At 59.9% G+C, this 13,553-nt stretch overlaps 1 protein-coding gene across 1 annotated transcript in view; it reads left to right on the top strand.

The window, feature by feature from the left end:
* Positions 1–13,257, top strand: part of SPTBN5 (spectrin beta, non-erythrocytic 5) — a 55,438-nt gene extending 42,181 nt beyond the window's left edge. The window contains 23 exon segments of the mRNA XM_046652742.1: positions 191–363; positions 2,209–2,299; positions 2,445–2,591; positions 3,493–3,630; positions 3,712–3,968; positions 4,148–4,334; positions 4,566–4,778; positions 5,228–5,424; positions 5,543–5,747; positions 6,007–6,201; positions 7,167–7,322; positions 7,569–7,786; positions 7,922–8,111; positions 8,341–8,517; positions 8,688–8,792; positions 9,121–9,336; positions 9,507–9,578; positions 9,841–9,927; positions 10,021–10,112; positions 10,228–10,313; positions 11,460–11,544; positions 11,789–11,949; positions 12,682–13,257. Of these exon segments, the coding sequence (XP_046508698.1) occupies positions 191–363; positions 2,209–2,299; positions 2,445–2,591; positions 3,493–3,630; positions 3,712–3,968; positions 4,148–4,334; positions 4,566–4,778; positions 5,228–5,424; positions 5,543–5,747; positions 6,007–6,201; positions 7,167–7,322; positions 7,569–7,786; positions 7,922–8,111; positions 8,341–8,517; positions 8,688–8,792; positions 9,121–9,336; positions 9,507–9,578; positions 9,841–9,927; positions 10,021–10,112; positions 10,228–10,313; positions 11,460–11,544; positions 11,789–11,949; positions 12,682–12,803 (3,570 nt within the window). The 3' untranslated portion in view covers positions 12,804–13,257.
* The last annotated feature ends 296 nt before the right edge of the window (positions 13,258–13,553 follow it).

Below are 13,553 nucleotides of genomic sequence, written 5' to 3'. Positions count from 1 at the left end.
AAATTCTGACCCTTGACCCTTATCCAGGCACCTTGCCTGGTTGAGAATCACTGTCCTGAAGGCAGATACAGCCTTGAGGAAGCAGAGGCTGTGGCTGAGTGTTTGTAGGATGCTCTAGGTGGGAAAGCAGATAGCTTGGGATGGGGTGGGGCAGCCCCATGGGTATTATTCACTTCCTCACTCCCACCAGGATTCCTTGGCCAATGTGGAGACCCTTCTGTGGAAGCACAAGGTGGTTGAGCAGGGCCTGGAGGCACAGGCAGACAAAATCAGCATGTTGGAAGCCGCAGCTCGCAGCCTGCACCAGGGAGGGCACTCCGAGGCCCAGAGCGCCCTGGGCCGGTGCCAAGCCATGCTCCTGAGGTACCGCTGGCTCTGGGGTGGAGGGGAGCCATAAGTGGGCTGGCGTGGGCACTAGGCATCCAGCTGTTCCCTTCCCGCCCTTCCACCTGTTGGCCCAGGCTCACCAGCCTTTTCCAAGGGCTGAGGTCAGATGCCAGGGCCCACCACACCCAGCCCTGCAGTGTGTCGGCCAGTTGTGGATGTCAGGCAACACAGGGTCATCCAGTTGAGCTAAGAGGGAGTTTTACCAAGAGGCGTATACTAGGAAACTCGGAGAGAGACGACCTGATGCAATGGCAGAGCCAGAGCGCAGTGGTTACCATCAGCCCCCCCAGAGTAGAGGGTCCTGAGCTCCTGTGCTGCCCGCTCGTGGTGGGACTGGGCGCAGATTCCTCATGAAGTCTCACGGCTGCAACAAGGGGATGACCTCTCAGGGTTTTGGTGAGGACTGAAAAGGTACCGTGATATCTCAGCATGGCGCCTGGCTCTTGGGCAAGCTCACAGATTTCTTGTGCTCAGTTAACTGAATCCACTGGCACAGCCAGTGATGAGACACCAGGCTCCACCTTTGTTTCCTCGGAAAAGCCCGTCTGGTTCAGCTGCCTCGTCCAGCTCCTTAGCCTTTCAGATCAAGGCAGATTTGGCCAAAAGCCAGATCCCAGACTGGTGGGGGTCTCCATCCTTCCCAGAGAGCCCACCAGCGCCCTCAATGTTTGTGGCTCCTTGTGCATAGCCAGGCCATCCCCTCCTCCTTGCAGGTGGACCACACCTGGGTACCCTGGAGGTCTTTGATTGACAGATGGCAAACGTTAGTTTGCTGGTCTGTGTCAACATCCCCTCCTGGCAGTCACCTTAGGTGGTTCCTGGCAGGCCCGGCTGCCCCCCAGGACAGTGCCACTCTGACCCCCTCCACTCCAGGCTTCTGGCATCCTCTAAAGAGATGTTCTGTTCACTGGAGTATGTCTGCCTCTCTCTGCTCCCACACCCTTCAGCAGACCCCACAGAGGGAGACAAGGGTCACACTCACACCAGGGTGGGGACTGTGCTGATGGGAGGGGTGTGTGGACCCCGGGGTTGGGGGGAGATATCAGAACTTCTTTTGGTATTTATTTTATAAGAGCTTATTTTTTATTTTTACTTTTGTGCCTATGGCAATACACTTAATATGTTGGTACAGAGGTACACACACATACATACATATATATTTGGGGGGTGCCTACTTAAAAAACTCTCACTGATAGCAGTACACGATCAAGAAAGTGATTTGGATACTGTCTCAGTCTGCTTGGGCTGCCATAACAAAACGCCACAGACTCAGCGGCTCAAACAACAGAAATGTATTTTCTCGCGACTCTGGAGGCTGGAATTGTAAGATCGAGGTGTGGGCAGGGTTGCTTTCTCCAGAGCTTCTCTCCGTGGCTTGCAGCTGGCCGTGTTCTCTCCGTGTCCTTACGTGGTCGTCTGTCTATGTATCTGTGCTCTAATCTCCTCTTCTTACAAGGACACCAGCCACATAGGATCAGGGCCCTCACTAATGACCTCATTTTAACTTCATTACATCCTTTAAAGGCCGTCTCTCCAAATACTGTCCCAATCTGAGGTCCTGGGGATTACGACTTCAACATAAGTATCTAGGGGGACACAATTTAACCCATAACTGACACCAATAGAGAGGAGAAGTAGAATGTGTCTCTATTTCAAAGGAAACCCCAGACGGAGGGTATATTGATACCCAAGAAAGGCTGTCCCAGGCTGGAAGGGCACGCATATGTGCACGTGTGGGCATGCACACGCAAACACACCCCTGTGGCAGCTCCAGGTCCTGGTGGGCAGACCTGCGGGCCCATGAGACCCTCCTTCTGGCAGGAGAAAGGCACTCGTGGAGCGAGCCGGGACCCGCCGCCGCCAGCTGGAGGAGCTCCGGCAGCTGCAGACTTTCCTGCAGGACTCCTCCGAGGTGCCCCTTGGTCGGGGTGGGGAGTGGTTGTGAGGGGCAGGGAGTTGCCCCAGAGGGAAGCCACCGTTCCTACGGGGCAGCCCAGAGCCTAGGGGGCCAGAGGAGAGCCCTAAGCAGCACAGCCTGGTTCTCCCCATATGCCCAGGCGGCCGCGTGGCTCAGGGAGAAGAACCTGGTGGCCCTGGAAGAGGGCTGGCAGGACCCAGCCTCGCTGCAGGCACAGGTGCAGAAGCAGCAGAAACTCCAGGCCGAACTGGATACGAGTGTGCACCTTCGACAAAGGCTGCAGATGGTGAGGCCCTGGGGCTCTGGCTGGGGGCCTGCGACAGTCCTGCCCGCCCCAGAGTGTGGGGCGACCTCACAGAGCCCCAGCAGTCAGCTCTGAACCTTAGTAATGGATGGCCAACGTTCATCGAGTGCTTTCTGTGGGCAGGCGCCATGCCAAGCAGCAAAGAGCAGCTAGAAGCAGTAGCTTCCTGGGGCACCCTCTCCAAAAACGGTGCCTTTTCAAGAATTTTGAAGATAGTATTTTAACATGATGGTTTTTAAAACTGTCAAGGAAAGACGTTAATGTTCAGAGTCAGGGCACCACCAGCGGTCCCGTGGGTAAAGAGTCAAGTGTATCACCTTTTAAATCTACCCACTTCCACCTACAAAAGGCAGGCCTTGACCCCAGGGTTGCTCCGATATAAAGTGCCTGCTAGGTATTTTAAATGTGTTATCTCAGGGCCGGCCCTGTGGCCAAGTGGTTAAGTTCATGCACTCTGCTTTGGCGGCCCAGGGTTTCACTGGTTCGGATCCTGGGCACGGACATGGCACCACTCGTCAGGCCACGTGGAGGCGGCGTCCCACATGCCACAACTAGGAGGACCCACAACTAAAATATGCAACTATGTACTGGGGGAATTTGGGGTGAAAAAGCAGAAAAAAGGAGAAAGAAGATTAACAACAGTTGTTAGCTCAGGTGCCAATCTTTAAAAAAAATGTTTTATCTCATTTAAACAAAACAATCATTGTTATCCCCGTTGTATGGATAAGGCAGTTGCGCTCAGAGAGGTTAAGGAACTTGCTCAAGATCTCACAGCTAGCATGCAGAGACCCTAGAGCTGCAGGGGTAGTGGTTCGAGCCAACACAAGTGCCCTGGCACCAGCTGTCCTGAGTCCCTGAGGTCTGTGCCATTTTGTGGCTGTAGGAAGGGCAGAGGCTGCTACAGGGGGGCCACCAGGCCTCAGAGACCATCCAGAAGCAGCTGCAGGAGCTGGGATTGCTCTGGGACGAGCTGCAGGCCAACTGCCAGAAGGCAGCAGCCAAGCTCCAGGAGGCCTGCGAGGTGAGGCTGTGCCAGCGACGGAGCAGGCCGGTTGGGGCTCCGGGCCTCTGCCCCTCGTGCCTACCTCACATTCTCCCGCAGGGACTGCGTCTGCGGAGGAGTGTGCAGGAACTGGAGAGCTGGCTGGGGCCCATGGAGGTTGAGCTGAGAGCCCCGCTCAGGGGCCAGGACCAGCCTGGGCTGGATGAGCTCCTGGAGGCCCAGGGAGAGCTGGAGGCCTCAGTGGACAGGCAGACCAGGAGGGCACAGGCCCTGGTGGGCCAGACCCGAGCCTTTATACAGGAAGGCCACTGCCTGGCCCAAGATGTGGAAGAGCAGGCCCAGCGACTGCTTCAGAGGTAGATCAGCCGTCTGCATCCTCCCCTCCCTCTTCCTCCCTGCCCCCCACTTGTCTCCTGAGGGTGTCCCCATGGCCACGTGACGGGCACAGATGGGTGAGCTCTCTGAGTCACTGTTGGGCCCTAATGCTGATGCCCGCAGTCGCCACCTGTCCTGGTCCTGCCCTCCACTGCTGCAGGTTCGAGAGCCTGCGGGGGCCCCTGGGGGAGCGCAGGACGGCTCTGGAGGCCCGGAGCCTCCTTTTGCAGTTCTTCAGGGACGCAGACGAGGAGATGGCCTGGGTGCAGGAGAAGCTGCCCCTGGCAGCCGCCCGAGACTCCGGCCAGAGCCTGAGCGCCCTGCGGCATCTGCAGGAGAAGCACCAGGTGGGGCCCCCCCAGGGGCGGCTCCATCAGCCAGAGAGATGGCCCTGTGGCCCAACTGGGGGCTCTGCCTCCTGTGGGTTTTGGGGACGCCTTGGATTCTTTGTTGGTCACAAGGACAGGGAAGTCCTTGGGGGCAAGTCTCTGGGGTCCCATGAGGCTTCAGGCACAACTCTGGGGACCCCAAGGAGTGCCCAGTAGCATCCCTGGTGCTGTCTTCCGCTGGCTCCACAGAACCTGGAGAGCGAGATGAGCAGCCACGAGGCTCTGACCCAGGCGGTGGTGAGCACCGGGCACAAGCTGGTGCAGGCTGGGCACTTCGCTGCCCGTGACGTGGCCGCCCGAGTACGGCAGCTGGAGAGCGCCGTGGACCGCCTGCGGGCAGAGGCTGCGCGGAGGAGGCGGTGGCTGCAGCAGGCTCAGGAGGCCCAGCAGTTCCTGACGGAGGTGAGGGGGCGATGCGGACCCCAAGGGCCGGGGCTGGGCATGAGGACGCCTAGAGTGTACACAGCCCTGGAAGGGGACCCCCACGTGGGGCTCCAGCTCTCTGGGCATCTTCTGTCACCTCCACCTCCTGCCCCCAAGGTCTTCCTCCTGCGTGTTTCCCAGAATACAGGCCACTGGGTTCGGTTGGGTTTGGTTTGGCTTTGCTGTTTCTCTAAACCAGTGGTTCTCAGTCAATGCTTTACGTCAGAATCACCTGGAACCTTTAAGAAATACTGATCCTCAGGCTCCGTTCCAGACCAAATCAGAATCTTTAGCAGTGAGACCCAGGCAGCGGGAGTTTTTAAAGCTCTCCAGTGATTCCAGTGTACAGCCGGGTGGCCATGAACCCCAAGCTGGGAGCACTGGAGAGCATCGACCAGGGAAAGCTTACCCCGTCTATGTCACCCCAGCTCCTGGAGGCAGAATCCTGGCTGGCAGAACGGGGCTGTGTCCTGGACATTGAGGACGTGGGCCAGAGTGCCAAGGCCACACAGGCCTTTCTTCGGCGGCTGGAGGCCACCAGGAGAGAGCTGGAGGGCTTTGGCCCGCGCATCGAGAGACTGCAGCAGACTGCAGCCCTCCTTGAGAGTGGGCAGAACCCAGAAAGGTGCGTGGGAGCCAGGCCTGTCAAGTGAGGAGCGGAGAGGGGCGCTCCCTACAGAGGCGTGCGAGGCTGATACCACCAGGAGAGGAGGGCTGCAGTGGGGTTGTCCTTCCTGCCACAGCCCCAAGGTGCTGGCCCGGATGCGGACAGTGAGGGAGGCCCATTTGGGGCTGCTGCGGAGAGTGGAGAGCAGGGGCCAAGGCCTGCGGGAGCAGCTGCAGCTCCACCAGCTGGAACGAGAGGCCCTGCTCCTTGATGCCTGGCTGGCCAGCAAGGTGGCTTCTGCTGAGTCCCAGGACTGTGGGCAGGACCTGGAGGCCGTCAAAGTGAGCCACTTCCAAACGAACCTGGGGGAGAGTGGATTGAGGTTGAGCAAGGGTGGAGAGGTGTTCATGTGGGGTGGAAGGGAGGCCAAGGTGAGCAGAGGGGAAATGGGGGTCTCTGGGCTCTGGGAGGGTCCCTGCGGTTCTAGAGGTGGGGCCGAGTGCCGATGGAACTGTCAGGTACTGCCAAGCCCTTCGTGAGCTTGGAGAGCTGCTGGGCACCACCTCCAGGGTGACCCTCCCTGGCCCCACCTCCTTGCAGGTGCTGGAAGAGAAGTTTGATGCTTTCAGAAAGGAAGTCCAGAGCCTGGGGCAGGCCAAGGTTCAGGCCCTGAGGGAGCTGGCAGGCTCCCTGGAACGGGCAGCACCCCGGTGCTGTCCCCAGATCCAAGCCCAGAGGAGTCGCATCGAGGCCACTTGGGAGAGACTGGACAGGGCAATAAAAGCCCGCACAGAGGTAGCCAGACCAGGCCAGGGGCAGCCAAGGGGCGGGGACCCCTGTGCCTTTTGCCTGGGCCAGGGACAAGCAGACCCAACAGCGGGGATATGAGTGTGTGTGTGTGTGTTTGTGTGTGTGTGGAGGGAGGTGGCTGCGTCTAACTCCCAGGACCGAGCAAGTCTCAAAGAGTCTCGAAGTCTTCCACCTCCAGCCCGCTCCACACTTTGTTTCCTCCTCCTTCACATCTCCAAGGAGAAACAGAAAGCATGACTGAATTGCTTGAAGCGCCCCCTAAACTCAGGCTTCGGTTTTATTAAGACACACACCGTGTTGATCTCCCTTCCTTAACCACACACTTAATGGGGTGAGATCTCGACATCGTGTGACAGAGGCTCCTTCGTTCCACTCACTCACCCTTCTGATCTAAACGCTCTGAGTGGATTTGTCTGCCAAGGGAGTCTTCGGTGTTCCTCCACAACCTGAGCTCTCAGCCACAACTGGTGGTTTCTATACAAGCAGCCCAGCCCCCTGAGTCCCTGATGGATCACAGCCCAGAGATGCCATCTCTGAGGGTCCAGGCCGGGCAGCCTCCTGAGCTGGCCCTCTCTCCCTCTCTTGGCCCCATCAGAAGAGCTGCAGGTGGTGCCTGCCTGGGCCGAGCCAGACCCCAAAAACCAACCTCCTCCCTCACATAGGCCCTTCCCCACCCCCTTCAGAGCCTCCATCTCTGCCTTTCTCATGAGTTGTGCACTGAAGACCCTGTCCTCACAGAATGCCCCCAGGGCCCTACCACATCATCAGGAGCATCACTCGTTCATTGAGCACCTGCCACATTTAAGATGTTTTCTGTACCTGGTGGTTATGACGGGTCAGTAAGTCCCATGGTCCTCCTTGTTTAAAAGGAGGTGGCCCAGGAGGCCATGTCTCCAGGGAGAAAGGACCCTGGGAGCTCAGCCCAGAGCAGACCCTCCCTCCCCTCCCAGAACCTAGCCACAGCCCGTGAGGTCCGAGGCTTTGAGCAGGCGGCCGCTGAACTCTGGGGCTGGATGCAGGAGAAGGCCACCCTGATGGAGCGAGATGCCCGTGGCCACAGCCTGTCATCTGTGCAGACCCTGCAGCAACAGCACAGGTGCCTGGAGGTGAGGGCCTACACCCGGTGGCCTGTCTGAGCCCCTCCCTGAAGGCAGTGGCTAAGGGCACCACAGAGGGCAGGTGAGGGGCCTCCCAGCCTGGGACTGCTTGCCCAGGTGTGGAGCAGAGCAAGGTGGCCTCTCCCAGTCTGGGAAGCAGAGCAGGACTCCTCAGAGAGGACTGGGTGCTCCCTGAATGAGGAGCATGCCACTGGTTACCAGGGGGCGAGGCCTGACTGTGTGTTCTGGCGGCAGAGGGAACTGGCGGCCATGGAGAAGGAGGTGGCACGGGTGCAGACAGAGGCCTGCCGACTGGGCCAGCTACACCCTGCGGCTCAGGAGGGCCTGGCCGCACGGCTGGCTGAGGTGCAAGATGCCTGGGCCACCCTGGGGGCAAAGGCCCAGGAGCAGAGTCAGCAGCTGGAACAGGCTGCCCAGGGCCATGCCTTCCTCAGACGCTGTCGGGAACTACTGTAAGTGGCGTCCTGGCCGGGCTGTTGGCTCAGCTCTTCAGGGAGCTGGACTCTACCTTCCCCTGCACAGCTCCTGCCCTGCTCCCTCCCCAGGCTGCCCTCCCGCCCTGACAGCTTCCTTTCCCTGCCCCTCAGAGCGTGGGCTCAGGAAAGGCAGGCACTGGTGTCCTCGGAGGAGCTGGCTGGGGACATGACAGGAGCTGAGTGGCTCCTGGGGCAGCATGAGGAGCTACGGCAGGAAATCAAGGAGCACTGCCTTCAAGCCTGGGATGCACAGCAGGAGGGGCAACAGCTGGTGGACAAAGGCCACTTCATGTCCCTGGAGGTATGTGCAGAGGTGGGCCTAGGGTTGAGCTGGGCATGGGGTCCAATCACCAAGGCCTTGGAACCTCCAGCAGGAGAGGAAGGCCAAGCAAGGGGCGGAGAGAGAGGCAGAGAAGGGGAGGGTCCAGGCCTCGAGGCCTTCCCTGCACACCACTGCTGGGCACTCTGGCCCTCCCCTCCCCAGGTGGCTCTGCCTGAGCATCTCACCCACAGCACCCCCTCCCCACCAGGTGACAGAGTGTCTGCAGGAGCTGGAAGGGCGGCTGCAAGGGCTCAAGGAGGCTTGGGCCCTGTACCAGGAACGCTGCGCGGAGAACTCGAGGCTGCAGGAGCTGCGGCAGGGGCTGGACCAGGCCGAGGCCTGGCTGGCCTCCCGGGAGGGCCTCCTGCTGGACCCCAACTGCGGGGTGAGCTGAGGCCCTGTCCTCTAGCGGGCTGCACTGTCCAGCAGCTATGGCCAAGGGCAGGTCCTGCTGCTCCTCTGCTCGCTGGCCACCCGGGCCCGGTTGCAGAGGGCGAGGTGAAGGCTCGGCAGCCCCAGGAGCTGGGCCTCAACCCGGGCTTCACTTCTCCCCAGCGGTCAGTGTCAGATGTGGAGTTGCTGCTCCGCAGACACCAGGACTTCGAAAAGCTACTGGCAGCCCAGGAAGAAAAGTTTGCCCAACTGCAGAGGAAGGTGGAGGTGAGCAAGGCTGGGCCAAGGGTGCACCAGGAGACAGGGGCCTGAGGGCTGGGGGCCTGAGAGTCGGGGTCTCCCCAGAGCACTAAGTCCACATCTGACCCTTCAGGAAAGCCCCACTTTCCGTTGCCAGTCCCTGTCACCCTCTGTCCTGGTAGGCTAGGGCACCACTGTGGACTGGGTTGAGAGGGAAGTCTGAACTGAAGCAGGAAGAGATGAAGAACAGTGAGGAGACAGGGGCTCTCTGGGTGGGAGGGGTTTGGGAAGGAGAGGCTGGGCATGGACCCCCCCCTGGAGCCCTGACCTGGCTCACCTTGCTCCCCTCCCCAAGATGGAACAGCAAGTGAAGGGGCTGAAACCTGGGACAGTTGGCAGTGAGCTGACCTCCCTCCACCAGAGGCCCTTTGGAAGCTGGTGGCCAGGAGCACAGCTGGCTGAGACAAGGGTCCTGCCATCGGGTGTCCCTGTTGGGCCACGCACACTCTTTGCCACCACCATCTCCCTGGAGCATGCGGCCGGACAGCAGGAGCCCAGTGAGGCCATGAGGGTAGGGGCCCACACCCTGAGGCACTGGCGGCCGGGAGCACCAGGCACAGGAGCTGAGGGTCACGGGCAACGAGGAGGTCAGGGAGGAGTGGATACCAAGCCCACCTTCCAGAAAGGGCCCATCCTCTGTGCTGGTCCTGATGTTTCCTGGGCCCCATCTTGCATTTCCAGGATGCAAAGGGAGCCCCAACCATGGAGGGGTTTCTGGAGCTTAAGCAGCAGCCCCTGCCCGGGGAGAGGCAGGTAAGTGCCGGGAGATTCCTTCTCCAGGCAGCTCCCCTCCCCAGAACCACTCAAGGCGCTCAGAAGGGCTGCTGTGGACTCTGGGTGGACTTCCCCCTCCCTGCCCCCATTCTTAGGGCAGTTCAGCTTCTTGGGACCACGCTACAGCTTTTGCCCACACCCAGGTGAGGCAGGGCTCCTCCTCCCAGCCTCCCTGGAAATGGCTCCCTCTTCCCCATGGGCACCTTGGGCCCGGTGCCACCTCACTGCCTTCTCTCCACAGCCCAGCTCGAGCTCCTGGGATGGCTGCTATGGGGTCTTGGGAAGCAGTTCCCTGAGCCTGTTCCCAGATCAGAGGATGGCAGTGGAGGTACCAGACGGCATGTGGGGAGGGCAGAGGACAGAGGGCCCCATGGGGAAAAGCTGAGCTGGCCATGGCGACCTGCCTCTTATCTCCCCTCAGAAAGTGGCTTCCATGGCCACCCTTGACCTCGTGGGAGCCCAGTGTGAGAAGCCGAGGGACCACCAAGGCAGGAAACACACCTTCTCCTTAAGGTGAGCACCACCTGGGGAGAGACACCGCCCAGGATATGCTGACTCAGCGGGCACAGGGGGGCTGGAGGCAGGGGTCCCCTGCGAAGAGTGTGACCTACGGCTGTCTGGGAGCCAGGCTGAGCAGCGGGACGGAGATCCTGTTTGCAGCATCGTCAGAAGCGCAGGCTGAGAGCTGGCTGCAAGCCCTGAGCAGGGCCACAGGTGGGCTCCAGGGGAAGCCTAGGGTGGGGTGTGGGGGGCACTGATTCCCTGGGCCCCAGGCTGCTGCTGTTTTATGCATCCTTGGAAAGTTTCACATCTTGCATCTCTATAGCCTGAGAGGTCCGTGGGACTTATTGTCTTTTCTCAAAAAATTTAAGGCCCAGAGCCTGTAAGCAGCTTGCCAAAGATCACATAGCTCATTAGTAACAGGCAGGGTCAGACATGATGCCTGGCGGCCTCCTGGTCTGCTGTCTGACTCCAGAGCCCTTCCCGTGAGGATCCTCGTGGGCTTTCCTAGGCTCTGCTGTCTGATCCTGGGGCGTCTCTAACACTCTAGTCCTCAGACTGCTCTGAATGCACCTCCCTCACGGTGTCTTGTAGACAGCGGCCAAACCCAGTTCTGCCACCAGGGGGCGCTTAGAAAGCACCCCCACCGAGCACCTTCTCTGTGGTCTGACAGTCCCGGAGGAGAGCGTGCTTGAGGCATGTCCTGAGACTGCTGGGGCTCCACCAGGAGTCCCTTCCTGCTCCTCCCAGGCTCGCTGGGCTCCTCGCTCTGCCTGTTCCCCCTCGGGTCTCTCCCTGAGCCTGTCCTTTGAGAACCCCAAAGGGATCCTGAGTTTCTTCAGCGTCTCAGCATCTCCTCCCGCTGAGCCTTTCTCACCAGTCCCTCTGCATTCAGTGTCCGGGAGGCAGACCCGCCCCTGCCCGCACCGACCTCCTGGTGGGAAGGCTTGTGCGGCCAGGGCCTCCAGAGGCAGGAGTAACTCAGTCTGCTGGGCTGCTGTGACAGAATACCACAGACTGGCAGGTTCTAAACGAGACATTTATTTCCCACAGTTCTGGAGGGTGGGAAGTCCAAGATGAAGGCGCCAGCAGATTGGGTGTCTGGTGAGCGCCTGCTTCCGGGCTGCAGACAGCTGCTTTCTTGCTGTAGCCTCACAGGGCAGAGGGGAGAGGGAGCTCCTGGGGTCTCCTTTATAAGGTCTCCACCCTCATGACCTAAGCACCTCCCGAAAGTCCCCCTCCTAATACGGTCGCCCTGGGGTTAGGGTGCAAGGAGGAAGGAGCACGCAGGGAGGCTGCTGCCTGCGGATGGCCGGCCTCCGGGTCAGGGCTGACCGCTGTTCTGCCTTTGCTCTGCAGCCCACAGTCTGAGCCCAGAACCCAGAGGCAGGCCTCCAGGCTCCCTGGCCACTGAGGGGCTGCCCAGCATGGCCGCTCCGCTCAGGTAGGGCATGTGGGCTGCGGGCGGGCGGGGGTCCTGAGCCTCCGTGACTGCCACAGATGGTGCCCTCTCAAGCCTGCAGGCCTGGGACTCAGACCTACACTGCTAGGGTGTGGGGTAACCCCCACATTTGAGACCCTCGACCACCCCCAGGAAACAGACAGCCCCAGCACTGCCCACTCCATCAAACGCCTAGTGCAAACCATGCTCACTCTCTGCAGTGATGGCAGTCTGTCTTTCCCCACAGATTCCACGGATGTCCCCCACCAGGGGCTAGTGCCACTGGGGCCCTGCCCTCCCCGCTGAGGGAGAGACGCCCACAGCCCCTGGAGTCCCTGCCGATGGCTGGCCCTGCAGAGGAAAACGCACAAGGCTCCCACCGCCTCTCCTGCTCAGGCCGGACCCCAGGTGAGGGGCACACGGGTCCCCTTTGCACATGCTAGAAAACCTGCCCGCTCTGTCCGCCTCGAGCCCATGCAGCCCTCACTCCTTGGTCTGCTCCTTTTCTCCCTCCAAGACACAGCATTGTTTGCACGGCGGTTTACAGGACAGCCAGAGCCCTGCCACACCCGTGCTCCTGTCCCTGCCTCTGCCTCCATCCTCTCCTGCTCTCCCCAGTCCAAAGGGGAGAGGGGCCTTCCTGTCCTAGAGAGGGCCAGGACGTCACCCGGACACATACACAGACTAGATACAGAGACAGACGCGCACATACAGCCGTGTGCCTGAGGAGCACTCCCACGGTGACGGGGCGGCAGCCATGGTTGTGTCTCGGGTCTAACTATCCACTCCTCCTGCAGCCCGCAGGCTCCCATTTATGATTCAGATGATGTGCTGCTGAGTGAAGGGGCCTTGTCCTGGACACAGTGCTTCTGCAGCTGCCAAGGCAGCCATTTCTGCTGCTCTATGACTCGAGCCACATGCCCAGGACAGGCAGATGCAGTGAGCTGGGGCATGAGAACCACCTGTCTCCCACCCGCCCCACACACAGTGGTTACTGCTCCCAGCATCCACATCTCACATCTATGTTAGGAGGAGGTGGAATATTCGAAGGGAGGCAAGAGGCCTGGGGCACCAGTGCCTGGATAAGATTCTAGGGTGGCTGGGCCCTAAATTCACTCTGCCTCCCTGTTCTCCCAGCAGGTCTGGGCCCTGAAGTGAACCCTGAGGTGGCACCAAACCTCAGAGCTACAAGCGAGGACACCCACAAGGGGACCAGAATGAGACTCAGCAACCAGGCCCCTCGTGACCAACTTCTAGAATAGATGGTTCTCTGTGAGGATGGCCCCATCAAGCTCACTGCTTGCTGGAGTTACACCGTTGGCGCTGTCTCTTTCCTTAGCTCATCTGGTCCCAGGTCGGACCACCCTTACTGTGGGGCAGGAACCAGCCCTTTGCCTGAGTCCCTGGCCTCTCTGCTGGCAGTCACTGTCTGCAAGTCTGCTCACCTGCCAGGGCTGCAGCAGCGGAAACCCACAGGCCAAAGTCGCCTTGTCCCTGCTTGGAAAGGGTGGCCCTGAGCATGGGGTAGACTCAGCCATGAGCAGGGGGCCACCCCTCAGGGGAAGCCCACGCTGACCCACTAGCTCTGTATGGGGCCTGGGGAGACATTACATTTTGTCTTTTTTTTTTTTTTTTTAAAGATTGGCACCTGGGCTAACAACTGTTGCCAATCTTCCTTTTTTTTTTTTTCCCAAAGATTGGCACCTGGACTAACAACTGTTGCCAATCTTTTCTTTTTTTTTTTTTTACTGCTTTTATCTCCCCAAACCCCCCTGTACACAGTTGTATCTCTTAGTTGCACGTCCTTCTAGTTGTGGGATGTGGGACGCCGCCTCAACGTGGCCTGACGAGCAGTGCCATGTCCGCGCCCAGGATCCGAACCCTGGGCTGCCGCAGCACAGCGCGTGAACTTAACCACTCGGCCACGGAGCCGGCCCCCATTTTGTCTTTTAAACCAATCCTTGCCACGTGTAACCAAGAGCTTGTAATGACATGTCCCTTCGGCAGCAATG

This window comes from Equus quagga, chromosome 2, assembly GCF_021613505.1.
Source record: "Equus quagga isolate Etosha38 chromosome 2, UCLA_HA_Equagga_1.0, whole genome shotgun sequence".
Taxonomy (NCBI): Eukaryota; Metazoa; Chordata; class Mammalia; order Perissodactyla; family Equidae; genus Equus; species Equus quagga.
This window is presented reverse-complemented; position numbering and strand designations above follow the sequence as displayed.